The following is a 19,343-nucleotide window of genomic DNA, read 5'->3' on the forward strand; positions in this document are numbered from 1 at the left end:
GATGTGTGTTTTGGATCATTGTCATGTTGGAAAAGTGCATGACGACCAAGAGCACGGAGTGATGGTGGCATTTTCTCTTTCAATATAGAGCAGTACATATGTGACTTCACAATACCATCAATGAAATGCAGCTCATCAGCAGTACTCATGCAACCCCACAGAAAGACATTGTCACCACCATGTTTCACTGTAGACATAGGTACATAGTTAGTCTGGCTGAAAAAAGACAAAAGTCCATCCAGTTCAACCATAAAAAAAAAAGTTATAATCCTTTACCCACAGTTGATCCAGAGGAAGGAAAAAAAACCCAGCAAAGCATGATCTAATTTGCTCCTGCAGGGAAAAACCTTCCTTTCTGATCCCCCGAGAGGCAATTGGATATTCCCTGAATGAACTTTACTTATACATGTTATATCCAGTTACATTCTGTGTATCTAGGAAAGAATCCAAGCCTTTTTTTAAAGCAATCCACTGAGCTGGCCAAAACCAACTCTTGAGTGAGTCTATTCCACATTTTCAAAGCTCTTACTGTGAAGAAACCTTTCTGTGTTTGGAGATTACATTTCTTTTCCTCCAGATGTAAAGAGTGCCCCCTTGTCCTCTGTGATGACCTCAGGGTGAATAACTCTACACCGAGTTCACTATATGAACCACTGATGTATTTATACATGTTGATCATATCCCCCCTTAATCTCCTCTTCTCAAGAGAGAATAAATTCAGTTCCTCTAATCTTTCCTCATAGCTGAGCTCTTCCATGCCTTGTAACAGTTTGGTTGCCCTTCTCTGTACTTTCTCCAGTTCCCCAATGATCCTTTTGTGAATTGGTGCCCAAAATTCAACTGCATATTCCAGATGAGGTATTACTAGTGATTTGTACCTGGGTAACATGATATCTATCTCTCTGGAGTTTATACCTCTTTTAATACAAGAGAGGATTTTGCTCGCTTTACAGACCACAGCTTGGCATTGCATGCCATTATTAAGCTTGTGATCTACCAGAACTCCCAGATCCTTCCCCACCATTGATTCCCCCAGTTGTACTTCCCTAGTATGTATGATGCATGCATATTCTTAGCCCCCAAGTGCATAACCTTACATTTATCAACATTAAACCTCATTTGCCACATAGTTCCCCAATTAAACAGTGCACTGAGGTTGGTTTGTAAGTTGGAGACATCCTATAAGGACATTATTCCACTGCACAGCTTGGTGTCATCTGAAAAGACTGAAATGGTATTTATAATCCCAGACCCCATATCGTTTATAAATATATTAAAAAGTAAGGGTCCCAAAACTGAACCTTGGGGTACACCACTGACAACCCTAGACCATTCAGAGTATGAATCATTAACCACTACTCTCTGAATGCGATCTTTTAGCCAGTTTTCTATCCATTTACATACAGATTTTTCCAAGCCTGTAGACTTTACCTTACACATTAGTCCCATGTGTGGGGAACTGTTTCAAACGCTTTAGCAAAATCCAAGTATACCACGTCCACTGCCACCCCTCTGTCCAATGTTTTTCTCACCTCCTCATAAAAAGAAATCAGATTTGTTTGACAACTTCTGTCTTTCATGAATCCATGCTGTCTGTTGCTTAAAATATTTTTTTTCCAGCAAGAACTCATCTACAGTTGTGACCAAAATTATTCAACCCCCACTGAAATTGAGTGTTTTGGCCAGTTTGACATTGCTTTTGATCATTCAGTCATCTTGCTTACATTTACATTAAAGAGGCACTTGTAGGTCAGACAAATATAACATAACAGTTATAATGAAATAACCACAAATGTCTTTTCTGTGCTCACAGCATTATCAGTTTTATTCAACCCCCAAGTGACATTCAATCTTAGTACTTAGTACAGCATCCTTTTACAGTTATAACAGCTTTTAAACGTGAAGCATAGCTTGACACAAGTGTCTTGCAGCGATCTACGGGTATCTTCGCCCATTCTTCATGGGCAAAGGCCTCCAGTTCAGTCACATTCTTAGGCTTGCGCACTGCAACTGCTTTCTTTAAGTCCCACCAGAGGTTCTCAATCGGATTTAAGTCTGGTGACTGCGATGGCCACTCCAAAATGTTCCAGCCTTTCCTCTGCAACCATGCTCTAGTGGACTTGGAGGTATGCTTGGGATCATTGTCCTGTTGAAAGGTCCAACGTCTCCCAAGCCTCAGGTGTGTGACGGACTGCATCACGTTTCCATCCAATATCTCCTGGTACTGAAGAGAATTCATGGTACCTTGCACACGCTGAAGCTTCCCTGTACCTGCAGAAGCAAAACAGCCCCAAAGCATGATTGACCCTCCACCATGCTTCACAGTAGGCAAGGTGTTCTTTTCATCATAGGCCTTGTTCTTCCTCCTCCAAACATAGCGTTGATCCATGGGCCCAAACAGTTCTAATTTTGTTTCATCAGTCCACAGAACACTATCCCACAACTTTTGTGGTTTGTCCACATGGCTTTTGGCATACTGCAGTCGACTCTTCTTATTCTTTGGAGACAGCAAGGGGGTACGCCTGGGAGTTCTGGCACGGAGGCCTTCATTACGCAGTGTGCGTCTTATTGTCTGGGCTGAAACTTCTGTACCCACATCTGACAAATCTTTTCTCAGTTCCTCAGCAGTCACACGGGGACTTCTCTCCACTCTACGCTTCAGGTAGCGCACAGCAGTCGAAGTCAGCATCTTCTTTCTGCCACGACCAGGTAGCGTTTCAACAGTGCCCTTTGCCTTGAATTTGCGAATGATGCTTCCTAAGGTGTCTCTTGGTATGTTTAACATCTTTGCAATCTTCTTATAGCCATTGCCCTTCCTGTGAAGAGAAATCACCTCTTCTCTTGTCTTCCTGGACCATTCTCTTGCCTTCACCATGTTTGTAACCACACCAGTAAATGTCTAGAAGGAGCTGAGTATCACAGTCATTTTAAAGCTGCCTAATTGGTGCTTATTATGCTTGATTGCTGCTCGGTGACATCCACAGGTGTTTTCAATACCTGATGGAAAGCACCTGTATGAACCTCTGTTCTTCAGAGTGGTAGTCTTTAAGGGGTTGAATAATTGTGGCAATGAAGAAACCACATAAGAACCATTTACTACTGTATTACATAAACAATTGATGTCATTTTAGTTGCATTTGGGTAGTTACAACGTCCTTGTAGGATTTGATTCTGAATACAATTCCAAATGTACACTATAGTCCCTAAACCCCTTTACAGCATTGGGGGTTGAATAATTTTGGTCACAACTGTATGTGGTCTTTTATTAAACTCTCCAGTATCTTCCCAACTATAGAAGTTAAACTAACTGGTCTATAATTACTTGGTAAAGATTTTGACCCCTTTTTAAATATTGACACCACTTTGGCCTTACGCCAATCCAGTGGTACTATGCCAGTCATTAAAAAGTCCCTAAAAATTAGAAACAATGGCTTTGAAATGACAGAGGCACCATTCATTTTTCTTTGTGCTTTTCACCTTTGCGACGTCTTACAGTTTTGAAGCCATCCTTTCCAAAAACATTCATCTTGGTCTCATCACTCGAGTACAGAGCCCCCGTAGTCTTCTTTTTCAGCATGGGTCCTGGCAAATTCTAGGTGGGCTTTTTTGTGCATGGGCTTTGAGAGAGGCTTCCTTCGAAACCATGCATGTGATTCCTCTGCAGTGCACGCCATATTGTGTCTTTTGAACCCCATTTTTGCTTTCTACATATTTAGCTAGCTGCAGTGTACTTGCATTGTGATTTTCTTTAACCCTTCTCATCAGAAGACGCTCCTGTCAAGTTGTTAACGTCTGTGGACAGCCTGGACGTCTCTGTGAGATGGTTGCAGTTCCATCTTTTTCAATTATTGTATCACTTTTGCTACAGTATTCTGATTGATAAGTAAAGCTTTGCTGATTGTCTTGTAGCCTTCACCTTTCTTGTGTAAAGAAATGATTTTCATTCTCACGCCTTGTGACTTTTCTCTTCCATGTAGTGCCATTGCTGACAGCATGAAATGGGAAGGGGTTTTCTTTGTTAAGTAACACACTTTTATAATCAACTCTCTGCTGAATGACTGTTTAATGAATAATTAGACTCGCTGGTAGTTGAATTCTTGTTACTTAGGACTTTGTTGTCTAAAATTTAGCTTTGCTCCTAAGACTTTCATTGGGGTGTATTCATTTTTGCAACATGGTCTTGAATGAATTTGTTAGGAAAAATACTTTTTTGTGTCTGCAAATGAACAAAACTTGTTTGAAATCAATGGTCTGCATTTGTGGGAGAATTTTGCAGTATAGTGTCCCATATAAAATGTTGATTCTGAAAGAAAAGTAAAGGTTTTCTGACAAAATATGTTGGGGTGTACTCATTTATGCTGAGCACTGTATATATTGTTCTGGTACATGCCGCATTAGTCTTTTTTTTTTGGTGGGGATTCTTTTACTTACCTGTGGTGTACTGAGCTTCCTTTAGCTTTTAATTGCTGTTGGTGTCCTTAGTGGGAAACTTTTCCTCAGGACAGAGCCAGAGTCAGCAATAAAGAACTTGACACTTTGTCCACAAAAAAAAGAGAAGAATGTTTTTGTGTTTCTTTCCCTCATCTAGATGAAATGTGTACCTCCATCATAGCCTTTGCAATTATTATACAGGATTTATATAGCACCAACAGTTTGTGAAGCACTTTACAATATAAAGGGAGACAGTAAAGTTGCAGTACAATAAAATACAAGAAGGTTAAGAGGGCCCTGTTCATAAGAGCTTACAGTCTAACAGGGTGGGACAAGTGGTACAAAAGGTAATAACTGTGAGGGATGGGCTGATGTAAAAAATAAAAGTTCAGTTGTTAGATGGAGGTGGGATAGGCTTCTCTGAAGAGATGAGTTTTCAGGGATCACCTAAAGGTGACCAGAGTAGGAGGTAGCTGGACTGATTGAAGTAGAAGGTTCCAGAGGATTGGAGAGAATCTGTCGAAGACTTGGGGACCAGTATGGGTGGAGGAAACAAGAGGTAGAGAGCAGGAGGTTTTGGATGGAGCGGAGAGGACAGTTTGGGTGATATTTCAAGACTTGGTGATTTAGCTCGGGGCAGATTTGTAAATTACTTTGTATGTTATTGTTAGTATTTTGAATTTAATTTGCTGAGCAATCGGAAGTCAGTGGGGGAATTGGCAGAGACGTTGCCATACACTGAGTGGTTAGTAAGGTAGCATTCATGATAGACTGCAGAGGGGATAGCCTATGGAGAGGTAGGCCTAAAAGAAGGGAGTTGCACTTGTCAAGGTGAGAGATAACCAGGGAGTAAATGAGTAGCATGGTGGTTTCATTCGTTAAAAAGGGGTGAATTTTAGAGCTGTTACAGAGGTAAAGTCTACAAACGTTTGACAGCTATTGGATTTAGGGCAGAAAGGACGGCTCAGAGTCTAGGATTACACCTAGCACCCTCGCATGAGGGGAGGAACTTATATTTGTATTATTTATCTTTATGGAAAAGTCAGAGGTAGGGCAAGGGCAGAAGGGAATATTACAAGCTCGGTTTTAGAAAGATTCAGTGACATAGAAATGGTATTGGAAGCCATTGGAAGTTATAAAGTGACTAAGAGAGAAGGTATAGATAGAGATAAGAAAGGGTCCAAAAGCAGAGCCTTGGGGGACCCCTACAGAAAGAGGAAGTGGAGCAGAGGAGACAGAGTAGTAGGTAACACTGAAGGAGTACTGTGGTAGATAGGAGGAGAAACATGAAAGAGAAAAATCTTGGAGGCCAAGTGAGCGGAGTTTGAGGAAGAGCATGTGGTCAACATTATCAAAGGCCGCAGAAAGGTCTAGTATTTTGAGTACAGAATAGTGGTCTTTGGTGTTAGCAGTTAGAAAATCAGTGAGTTGTGGTAGGGCAGTTTCTGTGGAGTACTGCGAGCTAAAGCCGGACTGTAAGGGCTCAAAAGGTTGTTCTCAATGAGGTAGGTGCTCAGATGGTTGTAGACTAGGCATTCTAAAAGCTTACAGGCAAGGAGATAGATGTTAAGTTATTCAGGCTGGTGGGGTCCAGTGAGAGCTTTTTAAGTATAGAGTGGGCCTGCGCATGCTTTTGAAGTCAGGAAGGTGTCAGTAGAGAGGGAGAGACTGAATATGTGGGTAAGAGAGCATACATTAGAAACAGAGGGTGACCGTAGTGGTTGCAAAGGAATGGGATCCAGGGAACAATTGGCTAGCTGGGCATCTGCAAAGTGCTAAATAAGTGATAATCACTGTGATAAAGTGCAAAGCAAAAAAGGGTCTTAAATGAGGATCTATACAAAGTGCAAGTACACACATGTGCAAAACACGTCCATGCAAAAAATTGTAGATGTAGGTGCTTCAGTTGTCACTAAATTCCTGAGGAAGTCACGTGTCCAAATCGTGACGTAACACGTAGAGCGCGGTGATGCACATTTGGTCGGCGCCATCTTGGTACTCCTATTGACTGCAATACACCCATAGCATATGGGAAACTGCTTATTTGAATTTCAGCAATTGTGAGTGTTTTCTTGGCGTTTTTGCTTTATATTGACTAAATAAGAGTTGCACTATGGAGGTCTCTTCTGTTTACTCCCTTATGGCCTTGATTTAATGGTTCATATTTGAGTTCTTGCTGCGGTGACCACCATTAGAAGGGAGAACTTAAAACGAGGAGCCATTGGAGCCGGGTTCATTTAAAGCTGCATGGTGTGGAAAAGTGTTGCTGTGTAAAGCGTTGTGGCCCTGAGGGGTCTCGGTAAGGAGGTGAGGGGGCATTTTGAGTATTTACGGATAGTGATCCACCTGAGTGTTGCACAAGCACAGGAAGTTTTTTTTGGAGTGACAACTGAAGCACCTACATCTACAATTTTTGCATGGACGTTTTTTGCACGTGTGTACTTGCACTTTGTATAGGTCCTCATTTAAGACCCTTTTTTGCTTTGCACTTTATCACAGTGATTATCACTTATTTAGCACTTTGTGTAATTTATTTAATAATTTATTTGTTATATTTATTAGCGCTTCACCATCATTATTTATTATTAACCACCTTCATTTCTTTCAAATTGTTATTATTTATTAATAGGCACAAGTTGTAGCTTTTGTTTTTCGTTGGTGTATAAACTAACCATAAGTTTTTTTCATAGTTGTATATGTTCATATTTTTATTTAGGAACTGGAAGAGAAGTACAGAGAAGCTCAAATGGGAGCCCAGCATTTGGATATTCAAATGAAGCAGAGTGAACAGGTCTATGAAGAGAAAGTCAGAGTAAATATATTCTGTGGTTTTTTTTTTTCAACTTTGTGTACCATTTCCTGTTAAAATAGAACTAAAGGCAAAACTTTTTTTTTTTTTTTAGTTTTGAATATGGGGGGGGTGGATTAGAACACCTGTCGAGTTTTTACTGCTGTGCCCCAGTTAGGGAGATTTATGCTCTCTATTTGTCCTGTTTACCATTATCACTGAAAGTGAAACCCACAAATTTTGGATTGTCTCCAGAAAAGTCATAAAGGGAAAATCTTCTAATGGGAACACTAGTTCTGGTGACCTTGGGGTCCCCCAGAAATTGCCTTAATTTGCAGGGTTTTCTATTCACTTCCTGTTTGACTATGGGACAGGAAGTGAAGGTAAATCTCAATGGGACAAAGATGGCGAAAATAAACCTTACAAGGGCTGTAACCCCTCCCTTCCAAAATGGGAAGAAATGTTTTGCCTATTGTTCTGCTTTAATTGTATAGTTGAATTTCTCTGGTAGTTTTTTGAAGTCAGACAACTATAAAACATAACATGATATTCCCCAACAGAATTTTGAAGCACAAATTAAGAAGGACTTTACAGAGAAGGAGTCTCTTGAGCAACTTCGAATAAAAAATGAAGAGGAATCTTGCGAAAAGAATAGATTCCTCAGTGAACAGAAGGCAGTAAGTAATACTGGAAAAGTGTTGTGTGGCTATTGATTTGAGATTGAAGCAAATACCATCTTGGAACTTTCATTGGCCTCTTTGGAAAAACAGGTTTCCAAGAAACCATTCGTCTAAATTCCAAAAGAAATAATTTAAGATCATTTAAATCTTGCAGATGATCAATGCATTGGAGTCAAAGATCAAGTCACTGGAACAAAGATTAGCAGAACTATCAGAAGCCAACAAATTGGCAGCAAATAGCAGCCTTTTTACACAAAGGAACATGTGAGTATCAGATATGATTGGAAATCGATCTAAAGGAAAAACAATTGTGTGTATCAAGGCTTATAACAATCTATCTCCCCATGCCAGCTACTTCTGTTGATGAGAGAGCAGAGCGCAAAGGAAAAACAATTGTGCGTATCAAGGCTTATAACAATCTATCTCCCCATGCCAGCTACTTCTGTTGATGAGAGAGCTGATACAGATGCTCACAGAAAGATCTTGGATTAACACAGTGCATCATAGCACTAGTAAATTTAGGGCTCCCATATACTAGACAAGGTGTGTAAGAGTACTACAGATTTAAATATTGCTTTAGTTAAAGCACCGCCTATCCTTTCTTTTTTTTTTTTTTTTTTAAATGAAAGAAAACAAAACTAAGCAAAAATACCAAACCAAGACGCAGCTCAGCAGTTAAAAAAAAATAAAGGTCAAATAACAGCATGCCCATACATACTAGTGCAGTGATAAATGGAAAGGACCTGTGTCCAGAGAAACATGACACAGAAATTATATCATTACAAAAGTTTCAAAGGCATAGTTATATCAAATGACCTCAGAGCCAATGGCAGAAAGAAATTATGTACATATAGAGTAGCCGTATCATGGGAAGCTAGCCAGGGGGGACCATACCTTATCAAACTTGTTAGGGCATCCCCTACCCCCTATCTTTAGTATCAGATTGACTTGTGACAATTGCTTCCCAGTATACATCACATAGCAAACATAAAGTCACATTTTGTGAATACTTCATGAACTAGCAGGTCTTGTAAATGTATGTGATATACATATGTACATGATTCCTTTTATGTGTATGTATGGGTAACCCTTTATCAATGTGGGTGTCTTAACTTAGCCTCTTTTACAGGAAAGGAAAGAATGCAAAGACCCAATTTTATAGGCATCTGTGTTAATGTTATGATTTTAGGAAAGCTCAGGAAGAGATGATTTCAGAACTTAGGCAACAAAAATTCTATTTGGAGACCCAAGCTGGGAAAATTGAGGCTCAAAATCAGAAACTGGAAGAACAGCTAGAGAGGATTAACAACCAGGAACATACTGACAAGACACGGCTTCTAGAGCTTGAGACGAGACTTCGTGAGGTAATTTTTTCTGAAATATGTTTAACAAATATGTCTGTGCTTCTACTGTCTCTGAGGAAGTACACTTGTAACAGTCTCCATGGTCCAGAAGAACTCATTTTTATAACTAGATCAAATGATCTAACACTTGAAGCGGAGTTCCACCCAAAAGTGGAAGCTGCACTTGTTCGTCTCCTCCTCCCCTCCACTGCCTTATCTGGCACCTTTGGGGGGGAAGGGGGGAGCGGGTACCAGGTTTTGAGAGGTACCCACTCCCACTTCTGGCTCAGTTTGCCGTGGTGAAGTGAGCCAGATGTTTGGCCCCCTCCTTCCTCCCGCAGTTTCCTGGGAACTTTCACAGGTCCCAGAAGACTGCCGGACGAATCAGGAGGTGCAGAGCGACTCATGCATGCGCAGTGGGCACCAGGCTGTGAAGCCGCAAGCTGTCACAGCCTGGTGCCCACAGTTGAGAAGCCGGCTCCGTGGAGGAGAGAAGGGACGATGTGGGCGAGTACATCGCTGTATCCTGGGACAGTAAAGCGTGTTCATTAAAAGTCAGCAGCTACAGCTTTTTTTTAATCTAGAATTGACAATCACTGACATTTCAGTGCCTCTCTACATTTTCCAGCCACTACAAGAAAGGTGTATGAAGACAAATATTGGATAAATTAATAAATCTAAAATGGAACCAATCAAGTAAATTCACAGTTAAATGTTTTTATTTTTTTTAAATGTATAGTAGAGTGCAATATACAACTGGTAAAACATTTTGAAATATGATGTTTAATGTTCAATGTACCAGCGTGATGGGGATTTCCAAATGCTATGTTTGCAAAATAGCATGACTCATAAGAATAAAATACACAGTTTATCACTAGCCAAAGTTTTTTTATTTTGCCAGCCACATGTACTAGGTGACTAGAATAAGAAGTGTCTAGGTTAGACAACATACAGTGAGGAACAGAAGTATTTGACACCCTGCGATTTTGCAAGTTCTCCCACTTAGAAATCATGGGGGGGTCTGAAATTCACATTGTCGGTGCATTCCCACTCTGAGAGACAGAATTTAAAAAAAAAATTCAGGAAATCACATTGTATGATTTTTAAAGAATTTATTTGTCTTGCACTGCTTAACATAAGTATTTGAACACCTAAGAAACAGCAAGAATTCTGGCTCTCAAAGACCTGTTACTTTGCCTTTAAAAAGTCCACCTCTACTCCACTCATTAATCTAGCTTAGTAGCACCCATCTGAGCTCTTTAAAGACACCTGTCCACCCCAAAGTCAGTCAGACGCCAACTACTACCAAGGGCAAGACCAAAGAGCTCTCAAAAGACACCAGAGACAAAATTGTGGACCTCCACAAGGCTGGAAAGGGCTACAGGGCAATTGCCAAGCAGCTTGGTGAAAATAGATCAACTGTTGGAGCAATTGTTAGAAAATGGAAAAGGCTAAGGATGACTGTCAGTCTCCCTCGGACTGGGGCTCCATGCAAGATCTCACCTCGTGGGGTATCACTGATGATAAGAAAGATGAGGAATCAGCCCAGAACTACAAGGGAAGAGCTGGTCAATGACATGAAGAGAGCTGGGACCACAGTTTCAAAGGTCACTGTCGGTAGAACACTACGCCGTCATGGTTTCAAATCATGCATTGCACGGAAGGTTCCCCTGCTCAAGTCATCACATGTCCAGGCCCGTCTGAAGTTTGCCAATGACCATCTGGATGATCCAGAGGAGGCATGTGGTCAGATGAGACCAAAGTAGAACTTTTTGGTCTAAACTTCACTCGTCGTGTTTGGAGGAAAAAAGGATGAGTTGCATCCCAAGAACACCATCCCTACTGTGAAGCATGGGGGTGGTAACATCATGCTTTGGGGGTGCTTTTCTGCGAAGGGGACAGGACGACTGCACTGTATTAAGGAGAGGATGAATGGGGCCATTTATTGTGAGATTTTGAGCAACAACCTCCTTCCCTCAGTCAGAGCATTGAAGATGGGTCGTGGCTGGGTCTTCCAACATAACAACGACCCGACGCACACAGCCAGGATAACCAAGGAGTGGCTCCGTAAGAAGCAGATCAAGGTTCTGGAGTGACCTAGCCAGTCTCCAGACCTAAATCTAATAGAACATCTTTGGAGGGAGCTGGAACTCTGTGTTGCTCAGCGACAGCCCCGAAACCTGACAGATCTAGAGGAGATCTGTGTGGAGGAGTGGGCCAAAATCCCTGTTGCAGTGTGTGCAAACCTGGTCAAGAACTACAGGAAATGTTTGACCTCTGTAATTGCAAACAAAGGCTTCTGTACCAAATATTAACACTGATTTTCTCAGGTGTTCAAATACTTATGTTCAGCAGTGCAAGGCAAATAAATTCTTTAAAAATCATACAATGTGATTTCCTGAATTTGTTTTTAAATTTTGTCTCTCAGAGTGGGAATGTACCTACAATGTGAATTTCAGACCCCTCCATGATTTCTAAGTGGGAGAACTTGCAAAATCGCAGGGTGTTCAAATACTTTTGTTCCTTACTGTATTTGTCTCTTTTTTTCCCTGCTAACTTGTGTAGTCACTACCAGGACTCCTACTTTCAGCAATAAGACTGTAGAGAGTCTGTGAATAAAAAGGAATGTACATATTCTAGCATTGTAAGCCTACTCATGCAGATACATTTAATGCTTCAAATATGAAACCAATTTATATATGCAGCTGTTTTGATTATTCATGTTGAACTCTAGCATTACAGGAAACTACAATGATGAAAGAATGTGTAGATTTTGCTGTGCAAGCTAATCTTACCTTGGTCTTCATTCTAGATTAGTCTGGAGCATGAGGAACAGAAGCTGGACCTGAAGAGGCAGTTAACTGAACTGCAGCTGGCGTTACAGGAAAGGGAATCTCAAATTGCCTCCCTACAGTCTGCACGGTCTGCTCTGGAAAATCAGCTACACCAAGCAAAAACTGAGCTGGAAGAAACCACTGCAGAGGCTGAGGAGGAAATCCAAGCCTTAAGGGTAATCTATCCAGTTATCTATATATCTAGAAAAACAGTACTGTTGCATCAGGGAATAGCTAAAAGCTATTATTGTATTTTTTTTTCCCTTTATTTAGTCACACCGAGATGAGATTCAACGCAAGTTTGATACTTTGCGGGACAGTTGTACAGTGAGTAATAATTACATAATTTTTAGTGTCCTTTTTTCCTTTTTACTAGATACCCTTTGTGCATTTCCCACAGTCTTTCTCCTTTAATGTGGTTGTAAAACGTAAACATTTTATTTTTTCATCAATGCTTTCTTTTGCATTAAGGTAAAAATTGTTTAGGTAAAAATATCACTCCCTCATTTACCTGAGCCCTCACTCGATCCAGTGCAATGCCCATCTGCAGCGGCTCTCTCCTTTTCTTTCCGCTCTCACAGGCTTGGCCAAGAGTAGCGGGAGCCTTTGGTTCCTAATATGTGAGTCAAATCTTGTGATGAGGGGGCAGGGGCCAGGACAGAGTCTCCCTGTCTATGTCAAAGGACACAGGCAGCGGGGCTTGGGATGGACAAGCAAGTGTGCCATGATAGGAAACAGCTTCCTATGGTGGTACAGCAAGAAGAGGAGGAGCTAGGAGCGCTGGTGGAGGACCTGAGAAGAGATTTCGGGGCCTTCGCACACAGCAGGTGAGTATAAATCTGTTTGTTATTTTAAATAAAAAAAAAATTGCATTTGGAAAAAATAGCATCTAGATTCACACTAGGCTGTGCTCTGAAAAGCGGTCTGCTATTATGTAATCAGGAGGTGATCCTGTTACCTTCTAAATGCCTGTGTTTCGGCAGTCTTACCAAGAAACATCTTGGAGGGAAGGATATTAATGGAGAATGCAGAAGTAGGGTGACACCAGATAAACTGTAAGATGCGGTCCTGCAGCCATATGTGTCTGGCACCTAAGACTGCAAACTTTTATATGATAGTGTTCAGAGTGAGGGTGAGGGGTCCCTATACAGTGAATGATTAACATGAGAACTTGAATGCTTCAGGAATTGGAACCTTTTACCTTTCTTTTTTTAAAGTGGTGTCAACCCCATTTTTTCAAAACTTGCTGACAAGTATCATAAATGTTCCCTCCTGCCTGTCAGCTGCCAAGTACAATGAGCTTGTCAGCTCAGTAATATGCAGTACACAAAAGTGAAAAAGTATTTGCCCCCTTCCTGATTTTTTTTTTTTGCACATTTGTCACACTTAAATGATTCAGGTCATCAAACAAATTTTAATATTACACAAAAATAACCTGAGAAAATACAAAATGCAGTTTTTAAACATAGATTTCATTTATTAAGGGAAAAAAAGGCATCCAATCGTGCCTGGCCCTATGTAAAAAAGTAATGCCCCCTCTCTGAAAAGTCTGACAGTATTTTGCATGGTATGATAATGCAGGCCACACATGGGTCGAATTCCGGCATAATTGTCTTTTGAAAATCGTAATGAAGAATTTTTGTTTGACTTTCACATCATTAGTGGGCCGCAACATCAGCCGATTTTCATGCAGCCTCCAAATTTGACTGATCAGGAATGTTGAAAATTTTTTTAAAAACAGCTTGGACTTTGAAGAAGGGGACATACCCCGAAAGCTTGTCCTCCAAAATTGTATGTTAGTGCAAATAAAAAAAGTATCACGGACAGTACTCAATTGTTTCTGTCGCAAATGCACTAATACGGCTACAATCACCTCAAGCAAAATGGAAGATACTGTATATAGCCGCATAAAGAAGCAGTTAACCAACCTAATCACAAAGGAAACACAGATCAACAGTGATATTTTCTTTTTCTCAAGATACAAAAAGAGGAATCTCATACCACAAGGCCTCCGGATTAAAAATCCTTGCGTAAATACAATCAACTCTCCTTATGCAGAAGGACTTTGCAGACGCACCAGCGAGAGATTAAGGAATCACCTCATTCACAAACTGTATGGAAAAAGGGTAACTATCCGGATACAAAAGCAGTCTTTGTTTGAAACCCTAACATCATTGGACCCTACCAACATTAACCAAATCAAGAATGAATTGGAAACTTTACAAAGACAAACACAAAAACTTGCCATGAATGGGAAACAAAAAAAACTTCAGAAGCTTCACCAAGAGCAGACCCTTTGGATACAACCTAAACATAAAAGCAACCCAACATCTACACCTCTTACCATCAGTGACCTGGAATCTAATCTGGAATCCCAAGGGATCCCTTGTGTAAATGCTGACCTGACTGAAAATGTGGATATAACAGGAACTTGGAATCATCAACTTGTCAAATCATAAACTTTCCAAACCAGAATTAACCATCCTCTCCAAAGGCCTTACATTCTGCCCAACCACCAAATTGGATCATTTACAATTATTGTCAGATATGGAGGATTTTTTCAGGAGACTAAGGCTCAAAGAATATTTCCACAATAATGAAAGGAATCCTAGGACAATGGAGTGCTACACAAAGAAAAAGAACAGCTGCTTCACACCTCCACAAGGACACAACCCCAAACTGGACACCTATATTGATAGCTTCAGATTGCGAGCTACATCCCTGATATCCACCCAGCAAAAGAAAATTCTGTACAATCTTTCACCACTAGAGCGAAGGGCTATACAAGATTTGCGTAATAATCAGGCCATCACCATCAAACCAGCGGATAAAGGGGGAGCAGTTGTTGTGATGGATACAAACAAATACATACAAGAAGGCCAGAGGCAGCTGGAAAATGCTATTTACTATAAAAAACTGGATTATGATCCGACCCAGGACTTTACAAAGCAATTAAAAGGTCTCATTAAAACACTTCCAGCCCACCTACATTCAGAACTTATAAATGCGATTCCGGATCATCCAGAAATCGGGGACTTCTACATGCTGTCCAAAGTCCACAAGCCAGGAAATCCAGGCAGACCCATCATAACAGGTATGAATACACTCACCGAACAAATCTCAGGCTTTGTAGAAAAAATTTTAAAACCGGTAGTCATGAATACTGCTAGTTTCCTGCAAGACACAACTGACTTTCTGAACAAGATCAACAACATCCAGCAATTACCATCTAATACACTTCTAGTGACTATGGATGTAGTATCCCTGTATAGTAATATCCCTCACAAGGATGGATTAGCTGCATGTCACAGATCCTTATCATCCTCACCAAACCACAAATACACTGCTGAGGATGTTACACAGCTCATTGAATTCATACTTACACACAACTACTTTGCTTTCAATAAAGACATCTATCTTCAATGTATGGGTACTGCGATGGGAAGTAAAATGGCACCCCAATATGCCAATTTATTTATGGCTGACCTGGAGGAAAGATTCCTGAACAGCATGGAACAAAAACCATACAGATACTATCGCTATATTGATGATATTTTCATCATATGGACAGAAGGTGAAGAAAACCTAAAACAATTTTACTCATTGATGAACACTTTTCATCCATCAATCAAACTAAAAATAGAATACTCAAACACACACCTCAACTTCCTAGACACCACAGTATACATCAGGGATGATACGCTTCACACCTCAATATACAGGAAACTCACTGACAGATGCAACTACCTCCACAGTTCCAGCTTCCACCCCCAACACACGAAACGTGCCATCATACACAGGCCATTAGATACCATTGAATATGTTCTGACCCAAGAGACAGAGATAAACATCTCGGGACACTAGCAGACTCCTTCCATAAGAAGGGTTACAAGGACAAAACTATCAACACCAGCATAAACACAGCCTTGAGAACCCGAAGAGAAAATCTACTTCAGTACAAGGAGAAAAAAAACAAACAACCATGTACCTCTAGTAACCACATACAACCCAGCACTAGAAGGAATAAGAAAAATAATCAAAGATTTACAACCCATCATAACAGAGGATGGAACTCTGAAAGAAATATTCCAGCAACCACCAATACTGGCCTTTAGACAACCCCTCAACCTCAGAAATAAACTAATTAGTAGGAAACTGCCTTCTGATTATGATGTCACAAATAATGGAAGCAAACCCTGCAATAAGAAACGCTGCAAGCTGTGCAACCAAATCAATCCATCAAAAAGTGTCAGACACTCAAAAGGGATCTTTAATATCTCCGGATCATACAGCTGCACCTCCAGTAATGTTGTGTACCTTATCCAGTGCAGAAAATGCAGCAAAGGATCTTATGTTGGCAAAACAGGACAGAAGTTGCAAACAAGGATGAATTTGCACAGACATACCATCAAGGAACATAAAGAAGATGGCCTCTGCACACCTGTAGGACACCATTTCACACAACCAGCCCACACAATGGAAGACCTCAATGTTTTAGTTCTGAAAGGAAAATTCAAATCCAATCAGGAAAGAAAAACTTTTGAACTAAGAATGATAATTCTATTTGACACAAGAGATAACGGCCTTAATTTGGACATGGGATTCCTCACTCATTATCCAACAGTTTTATGACTATTAGCTAGATTGACCCCCTCTGTGTGAGTGTAGTATCCCCCCCTCCTTTTGCTGTATCTTATCTGTAGCCTTTTTTTTTTTTGTTCATCCCTTCTAACATTCTGCTTAAACTTTGTGATTTGTAATAGTACTGCTTGAACTTTGAAGTAGGGGACATACCCCGAAAGCTTGTCCTCAAAATTGTATGTTAGTGCAAATAAAAAAAGTATCACAGACAGTACTCAATTGTTTCTGTTTAAAAAGAAACAAATTTCTAATCAATGATGGGAGAATTGTGCGATAAATATAACTGAAAAAGAAATGAGCATAAGCTCTGACTTGGAAAGAAAAGAAGATTTCCAGCTACAAAAATTCCTTTCGTTAGCAACATGAGGTGAAATTGAAGGCTTGGTTGGTTGGATTTCGAAATCAATGGGGGCACCATCGGATTACAAAACGTATGAAATTTCTGATTTTCTAATGAAAATTTGTTCAGAATTCGACCCATGTATGGCCTGCATTAATCACTTGGCCCAGAAATTAGAAAATATTTCTCCTCAGTTCTCATGTTGATATTCCCAGAGTACTGTGGAAGTAACTTGCTTGTCTTTACACCAGTGTCAGCCTCTAAACGGTTTATCTAAATGATTGTTGAGAATACAGTTCTGGAGCACATACACATCTAGGGCAGCCAGAAGATAATTTTAAATCTTCCTATTCCCTTGTGGCTACCCTTTTTTTCTTCACCAAATCTGTGGATGGAGCTGTGGATGCTGAGCTTCAAATTAATCAGTCTTTGTTCATGTAGAATACATGGTGGTTTGATAAGACTAGTAGTTTATAGAACAAAGACGTGTATACGTTTGTTTTGTGCTTTCTTTTATGCTCACAGAAAGTGACAGGGATTGCATTTCTGGCAAAATCAACAGATCCCAATATTTTTCTTTGTTGTGTTGAGAAATCCGTTTCAAACTTACTTGAATACTTGCCAATGAAGGCTCACCTAAACAATCCCTTCAATTTGTACCAAGCAAAGATATATTCGACTCAAATGTAGCTGTTGGTAAATTCTGCTGACCTAAAAGATCATCTCTAAAAAAGATATACAGGTTATGTACTTTTTTTTTAATCTTTTGTAAAATCCGGTCACTCTAATTTCAACTCCTAGGAGTAAATACATAGTTTGTTTCATAGTGGGGTATATAGAACATATTTAGACCTGGTGTAAAAGCATTGGGTACTGTACAAGACATGTTTGAAGGGATTGGTAAATGGAAAGCAAGAAGGCAATACAACCCTACATGATGTAACAGTTGTGCTCTGTTCACCTTGCTCTCAAGTGTTTGCACATGTTAATAGGGAACAGCATCTCCATTACTATACCTTTAAACAGGGTAATATCTTGTTACCTGTGTGCAGTGAGTACAGTGACTAATCCTGAGCTCTGTTTAGTCTCAGAAGATTTCATCGCAGAAAAGAGAACACAAAATTTGGACGCTCTCCACAGCCTTCACACAGGGTAAAAAAGTCACTTGACAAATACATAGAAAATTAGTGTAGTACCAATGATAAAAATCTGTTTTGACACAAGAACAATTATCCTTGTGTATAAAAAAATAAAAAGGGAAAGTAACGGGTGGCTACAATTAGCCATATACAATATCCTATAAAGAACTCTGGTACTCTAAATACAGTATATACACTCACTGGCCACTTTATTAGGTACACTTTGCTAATGCCAAGAAAATACCCCCCCCACGCCGTTACACCACCACCAGCCTGAACCGTTGATAAAAGGTAGGATGCATCCATGCTTTCATGTTGTTTATACTGAATTCTGAGCCTACCATCTGAATGTCGCAGCTGAAATCGAATGCCCATTCTCCCCTGAAATCAACAAGGCATTTTCGTCCACACAGCTGCCACTCACTGGATATTTTCTCTTTCTCGGACCATTCTCTGTAAACCCTAGTGGGGGTTGTGCATGAAAATCTCAGTAGATCAACAGCTTTTGAAATACTCAGATCAGCCCGTCTGGCACCAACAACCATGCCATGTTCAACGTCACTTAAATCCCTTTTCTTTCCCATTCTGATGCTTGGTTTGAACTTCAGCAAGTCGTCTTCACCACGCCTAGATGCCTAAATAATTGAGTTGCTACCATGTGATTGGCTGATTAGCAATTTGTGTTAACAAGCAATTGAACAGGTGTACCTAATAAAGTGGCTGGTGAGTGTAGGTGTGGCTACCCATTTCCTCATGCTGGACCACCCAGAACTTTTCAGATAGCTGAAAATGTGAGCAATAACAATTTGTTTTTTGACATAAGTGGAAGTATAGCATGATGTTTTATACTACTCCATTGACTTTCCTAGATTTTTTAATGTCTATATGGTATCATGAAAAGTGAAGTTTTGTATACATATATTAATAAGCTCCTAAGGCGTTTCAGACCCTGGAGACAGAATGAAAATACTTCAGGGCCTTTTGCTTTCAGGGGAGAACAAGAAATCCTCAAAGTAATAATCTGCTAGTCTATTTATGAAGTGCCTATCTGCCTGTCTCCCCCTCGCTTTCTGTAGACATATACATGGAAATAACAAATCATTAGTTTGTGACATACAAGAGCTTTTATTATTTATTTGCTTACTTA

The 19,343-nt window shown here is 40.2% G+C and overlaps 1 protein-coding gene across 2 annotated transcripts in view; it reads left to right on the forward strand.

The window, feature by feature from the left end:
* The window catches only part of LOC149449356 (citron Rho-interacting kinase-like), a 201,808-nt gene that overhangs the window by 86,379 nt on the left and 96,086 nt on the right, over nucleotides 1-19,343 (forward strand). For both annotated transcript variants that reach the window (XM_089693340.1, XM_089693341.1), the window contains exons 18-23: nucleotides 7,148-7,243; nucleotides 7,780-7,896; nucleotides 8,054-8,163; nucleotides 9,089-9,263; nucleotides 12,055-12,252; nucleotides 12,350-12,403. In XM_089693340.1, the coding sequence (XP_089549466.1) occupies nucleotides 7,148-7,243; nucleotides 7,780-7,896; nucleotides 8,054-8,163; nucleotides 9,089-9,263; nucleotides 12,055-12,252; nucleotides 12,350-12,403 (750 nt within the window). The remainder of the gene's footprint in view (nucleotides 1-7,147; nucleotides 7,244-7,779; nucleotides 7,897-8,053; nucleotides 8,164-9,088; nucleotides 9,264-12,054; nucleotides 12,253-12,349; nucleotides 12,404-19,343) is intronic.

The sequence above is a fragment of the Staurois parvus genome, unplaced genomic scaffold, assembly GCF_062004578.1.
Source record: "Staurois parvus isolate SC_StPar_1 unplaced genomic scaffold, SC_StPar_1.0 ptg000626l, whole genome shotgun sequence".
In the NCBI taxonomy this organism is placed as follows: domain Eukaryota; kingdom Metazoa; phylum Chordata; class Amphibia; order Anura; family Ranidae; genus Staurois; species Staurois parvus.